This window comes from Panthera uncia, assembly GCF_023721935.1.
Source record: "Panthera uncia isolate 11264 chromosome B2 unlocalized genomic scaffold, Puncia_PCG_1.0 HiC_scaffold_24, whole genome shotgun sequence".
NCBI lineage: Eukaryota > Metazoa > Chordata > Mammalia > Carnivora > Felidae > Panthera > Panthera uncia.
This window is the reverse complement of record NW_026057580.1, coordinates 40,687,514-40,706,464: the sequence shown is the minus strand read 5'-3', so window position 1 is coordinate 40,706,464 and position 18,951 is coordinate 40,687,514. Positions and strand designations below refer to the sequence as shown.

The 18,951-nt window shown below is 34.7% G+C and overlaps 1 protein-coding gene across 1 annotated transcript in view; it reads left to right on the top strand.

The window, feature by feature from the left end:
- PHIP (pleckstrin homology domain interacting protein) overlaps positions 1-7,979 on the top strand; it is a 138,391-nt gene extending 130,412 nt beyond the window's left edge. Inside the window, exon 41 of the mRNA XM_049653914.1 lies at positions 2,146-7,979. Within this exon, the coding sequence (XP_049509871.1) occupies positions 2,146-2,783 (638 nt within the window). The 3' untranslated portion in view covers positions 2,784-7,979. The remainder of the gene's footprint in view (positions 1-2,145) is intronic.
- Positions 7,980-18,951: the final 10,972 nt, after the last annotated feature.

Sequence of the window (18,951 nt, the reverse complement as noted above, 5' to 3'; positions counted from 1 at the left end):
GACACCTGGATTAACTGTTAGAATCAAGAGGCAATTCTGTCCAGTGGAAATATAATATAAACCACTATAAATCATGTGTATTATTTTAAGTTTTCTAGTAGCTATTGCATCTAATAATAAACAGGTAAAATTACTAATTTTAATAATTTATTCCATCATATCAAAAATACTGTCATTTCAACCTGTAATCAATATTCAAAATGTACAGTGCTTCAGTATTCACATTTAAATTAAAAATTGAGTTCCTCAATTGCATAGCTGTTTCAATTGCTCAGTAGCCACGTGGTTAATAACTACCATACTGAACACAGGCCCATATAAAGAGTGTTACATTCATTCTTAACCTTTTTACTTAATGCATTGCTTTGCAAAGTTGATGAAACCTGTAGTCCTTTCCCCAGAAAATGCCCATAGGCATATTCACACAAAATTTGGACATTTCAAGAAATTCATGGAGTCCTTGAAGCCAAGCTGTAGAATTTCTATAGTGAGTATGTGGACTGGTTATTTACAACCTTGTCAGCAGTCTTAATGTAAAACAAGTAAGATATACAGAATCCTCAGACAGGTTAAGTGTAATTGTGTGTTAGAAGATACTTAATTACTTTATTCACACTCACACACATTTCTCCCCTCTTCCCACTCCCCTCCTTATGCCGGAAAACCACTAAAGAAAAGTATTTGTATCATGGGGGTCAGGAAATGGGGGCTTTGCCTTTTCCCTTTGCTTCTGGCTCTGGCCTCTTGTGACCTCTTGATTTTTTTCTTGATACATATGAAGTATAATTCAAGCTATGACAGATATCATTATGAGGAAGTATTCTCTTTAAAAGCAGTGTTCATCTCTTTATGTATTTTCTTTAGAATATTGCAGTGTAGATCACCCACCACAACCAAACAAAAAAACTTAAGAACTTTAGGAGAACAAAGGTAGTAGTAATACATGTTTGTCATCTTTTTCCTTCATCTAAAGGGGTAATAGCATTTATTTTTAACACAGAAAGGCAGTTCACCATGGTCTCTAGATAGATTTAGAGTTTGATCTCTAGAATTTTATATTTTTTTATAAAGCACAATAGCCTTTATCTTGGAGTTTGTTGCAATTATAATGGCATACATAATAGATTTGATTGATACATGGATTCAGTACTGCTTATGATAATAAATCAATTGTTTGCCATTCAATTACGTAAGGATATAGGACCGTTTCAAAGAGCCTGTGAAGGAAACTACTGTTTAGTTGTTTACTTCATCCTTTTTAAACTATTCTGAGAACATAGTTCATAACCAAGAGTAACTGATTTCTAGTGTTGTAGTTAGGAGAGAGGAAGAATGTCAAAGGCATGGTAGTTTTTATGGGGAATAATTGATATAAATTATTCTAATAAATGTACTCAAAAACCTCTTTTGTAGTAGGATTAGGAGAGGAAATTCTTCTTACCTCTGAGGAACATAAGCAAATATTTAAATTGTAAACTCTTCTCTGATACCAGAGAGGGTATGATGATCATATCCAAAAAGGAATCAAATAAGAGCTAGAAACATTCCAGTCTTGATATCCCTTTTTCTTCCATCCCTAGTAGAAAAAGTTATTAGAGGTAAGTGGAAGGAGATGTTATGCTTACTATGTATTCAGATTACCAAGTTAAAAGGTCATGGATTTTATACTAACAACGTTTTCCATGATTGAGCTGCTTAAAGGTAGGAATACTGAAAACTTGCTAATGAGGTAAGCAGTAAAGTTCTTTGTGGTTGCTAAGCTCTATACAAGTGAATATGGTCATTTTGTGTAATCCAAACAGTGTTCATATATTAGAACATGTAGTAAAGGTAATAATGCTAAGAAACGTTGGCTGATCTCAGCTATATCATAATTTACAATGTTAACAGGTTATTTGCTGAGTGTCATTTCCCTCATGTGAGGTCATTAATGATTTCATTAAGGGTCTTTCTTCCTCTGTGAGTTTTAAGTAGAAGATAATATCATTAAACTATTAGCCTTCTGTTAGTTCCTTTTCTCATTTTAGTAAAAACAAAAATTAGAATTACGTGCTTACGTAAGTATAGCAGTGTCCTTATGACTAGTTTGAGAGTCAAATAAAAAAAGCAATTCCCTATGTTAAGTGTACTGTTGTTCCTTTTTAGCAGATTGCAGGAACAATGCTCTTGTACCAGGAAGCATTCAAGTAAATGGCCATGGAGGGCAGCCATCTAAACTTGTAAAGAGAGGACCTGGAAGGAAGCCTAAGGTAGAAGTTAACACCAATAGTGGTGAAGTTATACACAAGAAAAGGGGTAGAAAGCCCAAAAAACTACAGTATGCAAAGCCAGAAAACTCAGAGCAAAATAATGTACATTCAATCAGAGACGAAGTAGTTCCTTCTTCAACATGCAGTTTTCTTTCTGAAACTAATACTGTAAAGGAGGATCTGTTACAGAAAAAAAGTCGTGGAGGCAGAAAACCGAAAAGGAAGATGAAGACACAAAAACTAGATTCAGATCTCATAGTTCCTACAAGTGTTAAAATGCTAAGGAGAAGTAACCGAAAAAAGACAGATGATCCTATGGATGAGGAAGAAGAGTTTGAGGAACTTAAAGGCTCTGAACCCCACATGAGAACTAGAAACCAAGGTCGAAGGACAGCTTTCTATAATGAGGATGATTCTGAAGAGGAGCAAAGGCAGCTGTTGTTCGAAGACACCTCTTTGACTTTTGGAACTTCTAGTAGAGGACGAGTCCGAAAGTTGACTGAAAAAGCAAAAGCTAATTTAATTGGTTGGTAACTTGTACCAAAATATTTTACTTCAAAATCATAAAGCAGGTACAGTTAAGGAATACGTAGAACTAAGGCTTCTGCTTCCTTGCTGCTATGGTGGATTAGGGAATGTTTTGATTTGCAAAAAAAAAACAAAAAACAAAAAAAACACAAACAAACAAACTTACAAGACACTTCACTTCTTTAAATGAATATATATATATAAATATATACATATATATTTTAAATGTTTGCTATTTATTGCCTTTAGATAGGTTATGCATTTCAACATTCATTTCATTCACTGTTTGAAACAAAAGAAATTGAGGACCTATAATGAATTCCCAGTTTATTTCTGGAAAAGACAGTTCTGCTATACTCTTAAGGAGCATAATATTCCTAGTGATAGAGCATTTCATGTTAAAATGAATTATTTTTGACCAAGCCAGGTACATTTCTATTGATACAGAAGGTCGTGCCCCTAGGAAGACAGATGTTACCAGAGTAGCAGTAAATTCAGAAGTGTGTTTCCTCTAAAGATAAATATAAAAATTCCCACCATTTGATAACCCTAAAAAGTTTAATTTAACTATAGATTGTTCATCTACAAAGAATCTAGATGAGGCTTTTGCTGTATTCCATTTCTGCCAAACATAAGAGAAAATGTACTGATGGAAAGGAAACATATCCACATTGGAAAACATTTGACTGTCTAATTTTTCAGACCTTGATTCTTATATCAATCACTCAATCTCTGTTTATTGTGCCAAAGACTGAGAATCAGTGCAGTGGAAAGCCTGTTTTTGACTGTCAGGACAGCATACACTTTTCAATATTGGAAAGGCTATATATTATTCTAAAGAGCACGTTATTAAAAAGAGTTATGCTGAGATGTATCTTTTTTTGGTACTTAATAGTAGAAAATAATGCACTGGTGGGTCCTTTGACAGAGATGTTTTAGAGAAAATGTTTAAGTGGTTAAAGGATTCAAGGAGAATACAGGAAAAAGTTATGGGATTTGATGTTTACTTGTTGATCTGGATTAATGTCGTTTCTAAACTTTAGACATATCTAATAGGCTAAAATGACTTACAAAGAAATGTGTCTGTGTGTGTATGTGTATATATTGATAAATGGGTATAATTAAATATATATACAAACACATACTTATATACTATTACCCAGGTATAAATTCTTTTTTCAGGATTTTTTAGATAGTGGTAGAATAAAAATAATTTTAAAATGTCATACTTTATAGTTTAATTTTAAGGGGAAGATTGGTTATTTTCAATTATTAAAGGTTAAAATAGGCCAAATCACTTTTTATGCAATCATGTTTTATACAGTGGTCTCATTGCACATTGTGTTTTTTCTGCACTTTTTATGGTATCCTTATCACGCTGGTATGTCAATATACACCCTAAAGAAAAATTCCATTTAATGATTGTGCCTTGTATTCTATTATTTTTTGCATCATTAGTAAAATTGAGTTGTCTATTGTAAATGATAACTATATGACTTAGGAGAATGTATTGCTATATGTACTGCTATGGAAAAGGAAAGCAGTTATTTATTTGTTTATGGTACAGTAGTTATTTTATACCTTAAAAACCAACATAAATACCATTTCTATTGTTTAAAAATTGTCCATTTTTTTAAAAGTTTAAAGAATGTAGTATTTTCTGAGGACTGGTATGGTACAAAAATGTAACCAAAATTTTCAGATACTACATTTTTAAAAAGTGAGGATGGGAAAATCTGTATCAGCATGACCCTGATGTAGAAAAATAAAGTCTTTAATTGAACCTTGGCAAAATACATTACATAATTATTTCTTTACTTATTTCTGGTAGGGATAAATGTTAGCCGTCATTTAATTGTCTTGAAGAACAGTGGAAAGTGATGCATTTGGGCTTTTTAGATCATTTGTACCTAAATTTGTACAGAAAACCTCCTGTGAAATTAAGTAAACCATTTTCCAGATCTTAACTGGATTGCTGTGATTTTGCAGTCGAAAAATAATTTCAAATTTTTCAGGTTTTTTGTATATTTATTTTTTTCTAACAAATATATTTAACTATATAATTAAAAGTCAGTAGTTAAACTCTTCATAATGCAGAAATGGATGGCTTGGTTGTATAGTAAAATGAGTCTTTCAGTTACACCATTATTGAGAATAATGTGTATGTTTGAAATTTAAGTCATTAAAGTAATTAGTTGCTTTTGAAGGCAATCTGTTTGAAACATGTAATTTCCTGATGTTATCTGCATTGTGTTGGAAAAAAAATAGACTATAAATCCATTTTTGTAAAAAATAAGTGTACAGTTTTAAGGTGTGTACAGAAAAAGGAAGAGCGTACACAGTCTTAGAGTGGAGTATACCTCTAGTATGATGTATGGATTCGTTCTAACTCTTGAGCAAAGAAATGAGTAATTACCATCTTACATGCAACAAGTAAATGTATTATTTCTGTTCTAAAGACACTGTATATTTATGACCTTATTTGGACATTATTAGACATTGGTTTCTTAGTAAAGCAAAATTGACATGGATTCAGATTCTTTGTAATTAAAACATTTAAAAATGTATTCATAATATCAGATATATTTAGATTTTATATTTTTATAATTTAGCTTCTATACATTGCAAAAGTTGAATTGAGAAATTTATGTCATCACCATATTTTTGTTCTGTTTGACCAGATATCAAAAGTATTGGAAAAAATTATCCTCTTTAAGACAGTGACACCATGTATGTATTCTTTGTAGGCCAAAAGAAAATTTGGCAGTTGTCTTAGGTGAGCAATAAAAACCTCAAGTTTATTGAAAGCTTCAGAAATATAACTTATTACATACATGGAAAATATAAATCAATTTCTGTGTTTTTAAGTACCTAATAATCTCTCCACTTGGTAGTCTCCAGTCCCAATCAAATCTTATAAAATTATAAAATGTTGCAAATGAGCAGTATAAATCATTCAATCAAATTACAGTCTCATAACTCTGGGCAATAGATCTATACCTTCTTAAAATTTTATCCTGTTTTCTGCTTAAATTTATGTACTAAAGATTTGTTGGTCTTGTTTCCATTGTTTTTATTATTGGCACAGCTTCACAAATTTGAAGGCTCTTTGTTAACATTATTATGAAACTATCTTCCTCCTTAAATTTAATTAGAGTAACTGTATAGAATTATTGTGGGCTTGATCATGTCACATCTGAAATACGAGTTTGGCAGAATTTAGTGTCGCTTGGAAATGAATTGCGTTAAGATAGACTGGTCTGCAAAAAGATCCTCATGCAGCACATGTGTGTTAACACCTAGAACTGACCCTTATCTGGAGTGTAGTATATTAATCAGACATTTTAACAGATGTATTCAAATAACATTTTGCTTATGTTGTATTCACATTTACATGTTTTAAAATATGATTAATAATATAAATTAGTTCTTCTAGCTAATGTTTAATTCTAGCATTCCATTTTATACAAACATAGCTTGTATCTCTCAAATGTCAACTAAAAGCAAATTGTTATTCTGAATGTTTTTATTCACCTGAAGTTAATTTTTGAGTAGGTTGAAAGGACCAAGATACTTGAGTGTTTAAAGGGCTATAAGCATTCTTATATGCAGGAAATACATGGTTGTAGAGTCATAAAAGGGGAAGTACTTATACGTTCTGTGAATTACCCCCATACTAAGAAAGTACTTTTTACATAACAGGTTGTGATGTGGTTTAGTTAACGTTTAGGTGAGAATTTATTTTCCTATTGAAATTAGAAAAATACACCTTTTCCTTACTTTCCTCCTTGCACTTCTCCAAAGTTCCCCAAATTTCCAAGTGATTTGAACTGAATATTACATTTACTAAGAAACTACTTATGTTCTTAATTATACTAAGCTAAGCACTCCAAATGATGTTTTGTACTATGTACAGTAACTAAGAAGAGGTCAAATTGAGTCAGAAGACTGTAAGTACCACTTTTGACGCTCCAGAGATAAATCTTGTACACACTACAGTAAAACAACTAGAAAATATTATGAGCTATAAGTATATATTATTTTTAGTTTTGATAGCTCTGTGTTGAAGTACTTCTTTTAATGCAGATAAAATCATCAGGAAATTAACCTTTATATGGCACAAACCAAATACGTAATAGTGGGTGGCTATGAGTTTCTACATTTAAGGAGCTAAGAGAATAGGTTTGAGATGATATATAGTACACGATAGGATACAGAGGCACACACATGCTCATGACTTTTAAGATTGTGTGTGATTAATCACAATGATAAACTATAAATTGAGGCAAAATACAAAGTTACATTTTTGGACCATATTAAAACTGCAAGAAGATGAGTCTTATTAAAGATCTTTTAGAAAACTGTTAAATCCTGTCACACGATATTTAGACGTGTAGAATGTAGCTCAATTTTTTAAAAGTAACTGACCTAGAGGGTTAAAGTTGAAACTGACACATTTTCAAATTAAAATTATACTTATTTTGTACAGAAAACAATGTTAAACACAAGCAAATCTGTTGTATGTAATAAGTAACAGAGTTTAAAGACAAATTATTTAGCTTTATTGAGGTTTTTGTTTTTTTCCTTCCAGAAACCTGGAAGTATCATGTTATAAACGGCAGTCTCACACCAGAATAGCAGTGCCCTTTCTTTTTGTACATATTGATTGGACCTTTCTTTACTGTTATGTGGACACTTTCTATGTTAGTTTTGATGCATAATTCTTTGAATCCTTTTATACAAACTAGAATGTATGTGTAAGAATTCCTGTCCCTGCAATGTAGTAACTACAAACTTATTTTTAAAATAAATAGAAAACTTGTTTTTCTAAGCTATTTTGTAGAGCCTCCTGATTTCTTATTTCCTCTTTTTTTTGTGGGGGGGGGGGTGGTAACACATAACGTGCTCAGTACATAATTTCAACAGGCACTGTACCAAAGAAGCCATTATGTAAATGCTGGTGCATTAGAGTTTTGCCCTATTTAGCAAAATGTTAAAATTAATAGCCAGTTAAAGGATTGTGGGTACACTAATTCCAAAATAACCAAAGGTTGAAAATAAGTCACTTGCCTTTTAATGTGTACATTTTATTTTAAATTATTAATTTGTTACTATGTGCAAGTTACTGTACTGGGTGATAAATAGTATTCAGATATGTAAGATAATTCAAAGGAACAGTTTGTGTAAGTATTTTTTCAAAAATGTGAAGTAAAATTTCTGCAAAAGAAATGGAGGAATGAGGAAATATTTCACTTGTTAAACAGTTATAACAAGATAAGATTTATGAAAGCATTGCTTATTGACTTCCCAAGAATCCCAATTATAGTAAAAAGAATATATAAGGCTATAATAAATGACAATTCAGATTAAGCAGCTAAAGGGATGATTTGTATTTTTGTGCTATTGATCGTTTCTCCCTACGAAATTTTGTTTAAATGACTAAAATTTCTAAGTTGAGGAAAGCAGGTATGCATTCCTGGGGCACTTTTTTTTTTCCTCTTTCTAAAATAGACGGATACTTACATGTGGTACATACTTAGAAGAACCAGTCAAGAAAAATTGATTTTCAGCAATCACTTTTTACTGGTTTCTTTTTGTAATAGCATCAATTTTATGTTCGAGGCTGTTTCCCTATTATTTAAGGACAGTAAGATTAAAACCCAAAACACAAGACTTCTGTCCCTTGCAGTATAATACCTTGTATCTGTAATCTTTCTGCACTTAACACATTTTCTGTGTATTGATTGCTCTTTGGTTTTGTTTGGGACAAGAATAGTAGAAAGATTCAATGAAATACCTTTTAGCCTGATTAGCTAGACATGGTGGCAGCAGCGTAATGGAATGAAGTAGGCATAGAGTTGAGTCCTTTCATCTCATCTAGCTTTACTTTCTTCATCTGTAAAGTTAAAAAAAAAAAAAATTAGATAATTTCCAAGGTCCAATTCATTTCAAATAGCCTATGGTTACTTCTCATTTGTATATTGTCCGCTGTACTCATGGATCAGTCTTGGCTTTTCTGTTTAGTCCATAAATAAAATAAGCCATTTAATGTATAACTTCCAAGCAAGCTGATTGTAGTAAGTGTACATGTGACCATGACCTAATTGTAGGGAGTGTAAAATCTTGTGAACCCTTAGAAAATGGAGTTTTGAGTTGCAAAATTTTTTGCTACTAATAAAAAGTACTAAAGTTTGTGATTTTCCCAGGGCCCTCTGGGAAGTCTCAAAGACAGTTTCTGTGTAAAACATACCTTGAAATTTTTTGGATTCAATTTTGGGAAAGCAAAATCAAAAGTTTTCAGAGATTTAATCACTTCATTAAGATAGGATCATGGGTGCCGGAGAATAATAGTGGGTTTCCCACTTAATAAAAGTGAAAGAAAATATTTTTTTTTAATTTTTTTTAATGTTTATTTATTTTTGAGACAGAGACAGAGCATGAATGGGGGAGGGGCAGAGAGAGAGGGAGACACAGAATCGGAAGCAGGCTCCAGGCTCTGAGCCATCAGCCCAGAGCCCGACGCGGGGCTCGAACTCACGGACCGTGAGATCGTGACCTGAGCCGAAGTCGGACGCTTAACCGACTGAGCCACCCAGGCGCCCCCCAAAAAAAGTGAAAGAAAATATTTAAAAAGAAACCTAGAAAGCAGAGCAATTTCAAGGAAACTCCTCTATCGCAAATGGGAAACTTGTTCTTTCATTTTGATCTTTGTTTTAATAATTAACATTATAAAGTTAAAGCCAAGCAAATTATTCTGATGAGATATGGGATATTTGAGCAAATTATACAGAAGTTATAGAGCAATTTAGTCTTCTTTTGAGCTCTTTAAGAACAATTTATTATTTTAACAAAATCAACTTCTAGTTCAGTATTGACATAAGTACTTGGCAATAAAGTTTTCACACGCTCTTCTCTCCCTTGTGAATAAGTGCATCAAAACTGGAGAAATTTTGTAGTACATTTTGTAGTTTCTTTTTAGACTCTTACTTTTTCTTCTAGATACTCAAGTTTTTCATATTTTGGAGCAAATAGACACTTCAGGAAAAAACTGAAAAACTCATTCTATTATTGCGATACTTAATTGTATTTTTCCATCAGTATTTGTTCCTGGTCTCAGCTACATACGTTAATTACAAATTTTAAGCAAAGTAACTATTTAACTGAGAAAACTGAAAGGAAAGTAATTGAAAACTCATATGCAAGCATTTTTGTAGAATAGCAAAGCTCATGAATACACAACTTTGAAACCTTAACGTTGCAAAAATGAACATGTTCATTAAATACATGACTCAAAGATAACCACTCCATAGTATATAAGAAGCAAATGTAAATGAAATTATGCTGAGCGAGCAGTATTTTAGTATTGAATCTTACAATTAAATAAGTAATGATTGCCCATTAATATTAGTCCAAAGTTTTAAGTTACCTGAGGATCTTGGAAATTATGTTCAAGCTGGCATAATATGAAATGTTATTACTGTTAATTAAAACATTTGTCATGGGACACCTGACTGGCTTGGTTGGTAGAGCATACGACTCTTGATCATGGAGTTGTGAATTTGAACCACGTGTTGGATGTAGAGATTGGGTAAAAATAAAATCTAAAAAAATGAATAATATTTGTCAGAAGCATAATTCAATTTGAACACATCTTATGTTTTTCTTCCAAATATGTAAGTAATGTTAGCTTATCTAGTCAGTAGACTGACATAAATTTAAGGACTTAAGATTAACTAGTCTCTTGAGAAAGCAAATCCAATCTTCATTTTAAAAATAAAATGTATTCTTGGATTATACTGTATACATAGAAAAGATGCAGCCATTGTTTATCTTTTAAAACCAAAACTACTGGAACACCTGGGTGGCTCAGTCAGTTAAGCATCTGACTTCAGCTCAGGTCAATCTCAAGGTTTGTGAGTTTGAGCCCCACCTCAAACTCTGTCCTGACAGCTCAGAGTCTGGAGCCTGCATCGGAGTCTGTGTCTCCCTCTCTCTCTGCCCCTCCACCACTCACCCTCTTATGTCTCTCAAAAATAAACATTGAAAAAATGTTTTAAACCAAAATTACTAAATCAGCTTAATTTGCCCAGAGATTCACCTTAATTATATGAACTGGGACCCATTTTAAGACGTTTGTGAGCCAGTGGTTTTTGTAAGAAAGATTGTTTTAAAATGTATTTATTTTGGGGGCACCTGGGTGGCTCGGTCGGTTGAGCGTCCAGCTTCGGCTCAGGTCATGATCTCACAGTTCATGGGTTCAGGCCCCATGTTGGGTTCTGGGCTGACAGCTCGGAGCCTGGAGCCTGCTTTGGATTCTGTGTGTGTGTGTGTGTGTGTGTGTGTGTGTGTCTCTCTCTCTCTGCCCCCTTCCCTGCTTGTGCTCTCTCTCTCTGTCTCAAAAATAAATAAACTTTTAAATAAATGTTTAAAGTTTATTTTGAGAGAGGGCACATGCACATACAGGCATGCACACGATTGGGGGAGGGACAGAAAGAGGGAGAGAGAATCCCAAGCGCAGGGCTCAGTCTCACCAACCGTAAAATCATGTCCTGAGCTGAAATCTAGACTGGGATGCCCGACTTACTGAGACACCCAGGTGCCCCAGAAAGATTGCTTTTAATGTCTCCTACACGTACTAGAAAAAGTCTGGGTTGGGAGGCAAATGTGGTTTCCAGTTACCATATTACGACATTTTAAATGTCCACTTTTTAAACAAAAAATTGCATGCAAAGACGAAAGTGGGGCTCATTCACAGGAAGGTAAGATCGCTGGATACATAAAAAACCTGGTTAATGTTTTACAGACCAATACAATAGCTTTGTAGTTATCTTTTCCAATAAACAGAAATGATTTTTAACTCTACTAGACAAAATCTGTAAGTCAACATGTAACTTTACTCGATCTGGGTGGGACCTTTAACCAAAATCTTAAAAGTCTTTGGAAAGGACTTCATATACTCAGTTAAAACACCATATCCAGACTTATAAAACATAATTTCATCAAGCTTTCTGCTGTTCTCATCGTATAAGGACAACCATATTAAACCCGTGTAGGCCATATTTATCCCAGAGAAATAATAAACGTATATAGCCAATTTGCTTCTAGAGTGGTATCCTAAAGACTCTGAGGTCCCAGTTTTGTTTTTTCATGATTCACTAAATTTTGCTAATCCCCATGGCGATCTATTTGCTCCTTTAATTTAGCCAGTCTTCCTCACTTATTAAGACCACTTGAAAGGTTGGTCTAGAATGTATTTCTCCATCATTGCTATTAGGAAACCAATTTAATGCTAATTAAATTATCATAGTAGAGTAGCCATATTTTATAAAATAAAGTGACATTATTCACCAGATATCAAATTACAATTAATAAATAAGCTTGCTATATAAAAACAGTGCAAAACTTAGAGCAAATGAAAGAAGTTCTCTTTCACTTTTCAGACATGTCACTGAATGAACAAGCTCTAGCTTTTTTCTAACCACTCTGACCATCTCTTTTCTGACTTTTTTCACTTACATGTAGATTTTTCTATCTTAGCTGTGTTTGCAATCTACGTGTTCTCAAGTACCAAATTCATACTGATAGTAATAATGATTGCTAACACACTAAACACTATGTGCCAAGCACTGTTCTACATTCTTTACATATAGCAGCTCTTTTTCTTTTAAGATTTTATTTTTAAGTAATCTCTACACCCAATGTGGGGCTCAAGTTCACAACCCCAAGATCAAGAGTTGCAGGCTCCTCCAACCGAACCAGCCAGGCACCCCCTATAGTAGTTTTTTTTAGACTACAGAATAATCTTATGAGTTAGGTACAGTTATTATTCTCATGTTACGTTAGGGAAACTAAAACATACAGAGATCAAGTAACTTGCTCTCTACTCCCAAGTGAGTTGACTAGATTAATGAGTGATTTCTATTTGTGATTTATAATATTGGCTCTAAAGGTAATTTTTTCTAAGATTAGGTCTTGTTACAAAAGGCCAGGACACAGACCACCAAGAGGTCCTACTTGTACTACCCATGATCATTTTCTGGTATCTTGGATTAAAAACATCACTAATCTGTCATGGATCACATTACTGTTAATCCCCAACAGTATATTTCTAGACATACATTAGTCAAAGTCCTCTAAAGAAGTATACACCAAGATGGGATTAAACATGTAAGGATTTGAATAAAGGAAATGCCTCCGAAAGAAAATTGGGAGGGAGCTAGGAAAAGCTGAGATCCATCAGATGCAATGTAAGTGTGACCCCAGATGAAGGAGAGAGGGAAGTAAGTTTGGATGAGAGTACCTTTGAGTGGGGTGCCTCAGTGGCTCAGGAGGTTGTCAGACTCTTGATCTCTGCTTAAGTCACGATCTCACGGTTCATGAGTTCAAGTCCCTCACTGGGCTCTGCACTGACAGCACAAAGCCTGCTTGGGACTCTCTCTCTCTCCCTCTCTCTGCTCCTCTCCCACTTGCACCTATGTGTGTGCATATGTGCACTCTCTTTTCTCTCTCTCAAAATAAATAAGTAAATAAACTTAAAAAATTATCTTTGCTGTGTAGTCTAAGGAAGTTCAGCAGGACAAGTGGGGAGTCCTTGAGCCAAAGTTGACCACCAGAGGAGTCCCCCCCCCCCGCCATCTCCCAGGTATGTATGCACCTGCTTTAGTATCCCTGCATGCCAATATTGGCTGGAAGCAGCCCCAGGAAGATGGATCTATGGCACAAACGCAGCAATGGAGTTCAGAGTATGGCTGTGGGGGCCCCTGGCCTATTAAATTCCCTGTAGTTGGAATTCTTCAAGGTGCATTCTCAAGGCCAACACAATATGCTTAAACAGCTGAAGAGCTTTGGCTTTATTTTAGTCTAAGTTCAGTGTAACATTTTTGCTACATTATTTCCATCACTCCTAACCTCTTGATGTATTGCATTGTTAAGAATGCAGACTCTCAGTCCTTCAATATGTTTTTCTGCTAATCTCAGTTGTTCATAATTTAATTCATGATATGCAACCCAGTATCCCATGACCCATATGACGTGGCCAGAAGTTCGTATGTCAAACATGATGACAATTCTGTCTATAATACCTAAGATATAAAAACTATAACTTAATTGTTAGTATTATTAGTATCAGTAAAATTTATTCAGCTTATTAAGCCAAGTGTCATAATCACCTTACAAGGGAGTTGTTCCATCATTACATATAGGCAATGGATGATTCACTAGAAATCTTGAGAGCAATTCTGTATGTGCCATATATCACAGAAAGCTTTAAAACTGTTTAGGAGTGTTGCCTTGAATTAAATTTTTTTAATGTTTGTTATCTTAGAGAGAGAGAGAGAGAGAGAGAGAGCGAGAGCATGTGGACGGGGAGGAGCACAGAAAGAGGGAGACAGAGGATCTGAAGCAGGCTCCACGCTGACAGCAGGGAGCCCAACGTGGGGCTCAAACCCACCTACCATAACATGAGCTGAAGTTGGATGCTCAACCAATTGAGCCACCCAGGCACCCCAACCTTGAATTAACTTTTTACATGATAGAGGCCATCAACCAGGACACTTGCAGAAATGGAACTTAGGCAGAACAACCTAAAACACACTAGACATAATACAGAAATGTCAGATTATAACTGCATAAATAGACCTTGCAATCTGACATTTTCTTTTCTCAGTTTGGATGCCTGCCTACCAATAGCCTTGGTATGCAAAAACTAGACTTTATTTTAGAAACATGAAAGTATTGTACAAACAGTTGTAATGGATATTACATTTGCTGGGTATTATGATTCCAAAATTTTCGAAACATGAAAGTATTGTACAAACAATTGTAATGGATATTACATTTTGGATATTATGATTCCAAAATTTAGAAAATGGCTCATCTTTAAAATTAAGTTCATTTCAGTCAAGACTTTAAAAGAAGTTAGCCTCTGGGTTAATCTTTTCATAATTTTTGTTAGGTGAGAGGCAAGTTAAGACACACGCTTTTTCTTGAGTTTTGAGAAAAATTTTCAATGTTCTCTTACAAGTTTTTAAAATCATCCAGGAGTTAGCTAATAAACATATTAACTTTTTGATCACTAGTTAAAACAAGTTTCTTTTAATTTAGAGGAGTGGTTAAAATGGTCTATATTACAAATGAAATTTTATTTTGGAACAGTACATATCACTCAAGAATTTTGGCAATTATTTGGCAAGTATAATATGGCAATTATTACAAATATTGATTCTTCATTCTGTCATCTTGTCATTGCTAGAAAGTGTCAAAAGACATCAGAGTGTATCACCTGCTCCTTCCTATTTACCCCTCCCCATTTTGCTTACAATTTTACCTAATAGTTGTATTTTTCCAAGAAGTCTAAGAAATAACCAATTTAACTCCTTTGACAAAAATGGGTGAAATACCGCTAAAGAAAAAGAGAGGAATTTCATTTTAAATATGTGTTAATTAATTTGTTCTCCTCACTATTTGGTTTAAATTCTTATTTTTTCTAGACTTATTAATGTATAATTGACAAAAATTGTATATATTTAAGGTGTGTAATGTGATGGTTTGATGTGTACATTGTGAAATGATTACCACAGTCAAGTTAATGCATACATCCATCACCTCACATGATTACTTCAGTTGTGGTAGTGAGAACACTAAAGATCTACTTTTTTGGCAAATTTGACACACACAATACAAAATTATTAACTATAATCACCATGTTGTGTAAATTAGATCCCCGGAACTTATTCATAACAAAGCTTATGCCTTTTGACCAGCCTCTTCCAATCCCCTATCCCCTTCTCAGCCCCTGGAAACCACTGCTCTACTGTCTCGTTCTATGAGTTCCACTTTTTTAGATTCCATATGTAAACGAGATCATCTCTGCAGTAATATTTGTGCCATCGATCATGCTTTCACAGTCCATTTTATTCCAAACGTATTATGTTTATACAACATGTTCTTCATGTGCTTATAGATGCCTTGTAAAATATAAACACTCAGATGTTTGTGAAATAAGTTGCAAATACAGTAAGTGAAAATACGGATATCACATTTCTCTTTAACAAAGAGCCTGAGCGCCCTGTTAGATCTTGTCTAACTGTAGGCTCCATGCCCAATGTGGGGCTTGAACTCACAACCCTGAGATGAAGAGCTGCAAGCTCCACCTACTGAGCTGGCCAGGCACCCCTCTTATATCTCATTCCTGCATTTTTGGTAGCACATTCTTTGTCCCTTTATATGACAATAATTTTGTAATATTTTCAAAATGTATTCATGTTTTTACACAAGGTATAATTCAGTCATTTTCATTGCTGTATATAATACTTATCCTGTGTATTTATCAAAATCTAATCACTGTTGCCAGTAAGACATGGTAATCCTTTCCAGCCTTTTGCTATTCTGAACAACCCTGCTATAGACATCATTTCCTGTATTTGCTTTTGTCCCACAACTCATCCCCTGCATTCTTTTTTTAAAGTTTATTTATTTTCGGGAGACAGGGAAAGAGTGTGAGTGGGGGAGGGGCAGAGAGAGAGAAAGAGACACAGAATTCAAAGCAGTCTCCAGGCTCCATGCTCCGAGCTGGAGGGCTTGAACCCACAGACTGGGAGATCATAACCTGAGCCGAAGTCAGAAGGTTAACTGAGCCATCCAGGCTCCCCACATCCTCTGCATTCTTGCTGACAGTGTATATGTGTGTTCAGTAAATACAATTCTTATCATACTACTTTTCTACTTAAAAATCCTTCAACCTGGTGACTTGGCCTAACCACCTGGAATATTTCAGATGGCCTGTAATGATATCAAGATAACTACAGTTACCTCAAGCCATTCCTTTTGAGGATATTCATCAAAATAGCAATGTTGCGGGGGCTTGGGTGGCTCAGTCGGTTGAGCGTCCGACTTCAGCCCAGGTCACGATCTCGCAGTTCGTGGGTTCGAGCCCCGTGTCGGGCTCTGTGCTGACAGCTCAGAACATGGAGCCTGCTTCAGATTCTGTGTCTCCCTCTCTCTCTGACCCTCCCCCGTTCATGCTCTATCTCTGTCTCAAAAGTAAATAAACGTTAAAAAAAAAATAGCAATGTTGCTCAGTGAGTTTGCTACTTCTCTTTCTTTTTGTCACCAGAAGCTGAAACCGCTATAGAAATGTAAAGATGGATGGAAATTAAGATGGAAACACTGATGCTTCAGCAAGGCTTGACTTTAAACTGAGAAAGTTTTCTCTTTCTCATTCTTGAAGCCTCTCCCTCCCCTTCACTTGTTTTTCTGTAGAATCCTTTGTTCTAGGAACTTGGCATTGATATGGATATCTTGCTGACCTTAATGTAACCAGACTTGGACGGCCCCCTGCTAGTGCTAGTCACCTTGAAAGACATGAAGAACGCAGCTGGCAGCACTGTTGAAACAGCCATGATCCTGTGTTTTCCTATAAAACCCCTCAGACTTTTACCCTGGGCAGGTCTGCAGTTTTGAATGCATTAGTCTGCTGCAGCCTCCTTGTCCTGACAAAATAATAAAACTACTGTTTCTCTTTTTCTCCAAACTCTGTCTTTGTGCTATGTTTCAGCTCTGGAACACAGTTTTCGACAACAAATCTACTCCGTCCCTCTCTGCTGTGTACTCTGGCATTGTATAGATGCTCCAAATCCGGTCAGATGTGAATATCTTATCACTGAAAAGATAAGCAACCAAGAATTCTTTCTCCAGCAAGTCTGTCATTAAGAATAGAAGGAGAGATAATAAGTTTCCCAGACAAACAAAACCTAAAGGAATTGGTGAGCAACTAAACCAGCCCTGCAAGAAAATTTAAGGGGACCTTGCTGAGTGGGGAAAAAAATAAAACAAAACAAAACAAAACAAAACAAAACAAAAAGACCAAAAGCAACAACGACTAGAGAACATCACCAGAAACACCAACTCTACAGGCAACACAATGGCACTAAATTCATCTCTCTCAATAATTACTCTGAATGTAAATGGACTAAATGCTCCAATCAAAAGACATATGATATCAGAATGGATAAGAAAACAAGACCTATCTATATGCTGCCTAGAAGAGACTCATTTTAGACCTAAAGACACCTGTATTGAAAGTAAGGGGATGGAGAACCATCTATTATGCTAATGGACATCAAAAGAAAGCTGGGGTAGCCATACTTATATCACACAAACTAGATTTTAAAGCAAAGTTTGTAACAAGAGATGAAGAAGGGCATTATATCATAATTAAGTGGTCTATCCACCAAGAATGTCTAACAATTATAAATATTTATTCTCCCAACTTGAAGGCACACAAACATATAAATCAATTAATCACACAAAAAAAGAAATTCCTTGATAATAATACAATAATAGTAGGGGACTTTAACACTCCACTTACAACAATGGACAGATCATCTAAGCAGAAAATCAACAAGGAAACAATGGCTTTCAATGACACACTGGACCAGATGGACTTAAAGATATATTCAGAACATTTCATCCTAAAGCAGCAGAATACACATTCTTCTCAAGTGCGTATGGAATATTCTCCAGAATAGATCACATACTGGGTCACAAATCAGCCCTCAACAAGTACAAAAGATCAATTATCATCCCATGCATATTTTCAAACCACAACACTATAAAACTTGAAATCAACCACAAGAAAAAATTTGGAAAGACTGCCAATACTTGGAGATTAAAGAACATGTTCCTAAAGAATGAATGGATTAACCAAGAAATTAAAGAGGAAATAAAAAATACATGGAAGCCAATGAAAATGAAAACAGGACAGTCCAAAACCACTGGGATGCAGCAAAGACAGTCATAAGAGGAAATTATATAGCAATCCAGGTGTTCCTAAAGAAGGTAGGTCTCAAATACCCAACCTAACCTTACACCTAAAGAATCTGGAAAAAAGAACAGCAAATAAAGACCCAATCCAGCAGAAGAAGGGAAATAACAAAGATTAGAGCAGAAATCAACGATATCAAAGTCAAAAAACAGTAGAACAGATCAGTAAAACCAGAAGCTGGTCTTTGAAAGAATTAACAAAACTGACAAACCCCTATACAGATCGATCAAAAAGAAAAAGGAAAGGACCCAAATAAATAAAATCACGAATGAAAGAGGAGAAATCACAACCAACACCACAGAAATACAACCAATAATGACAGAATATTCTGAGCAATTATATGCCAACAAA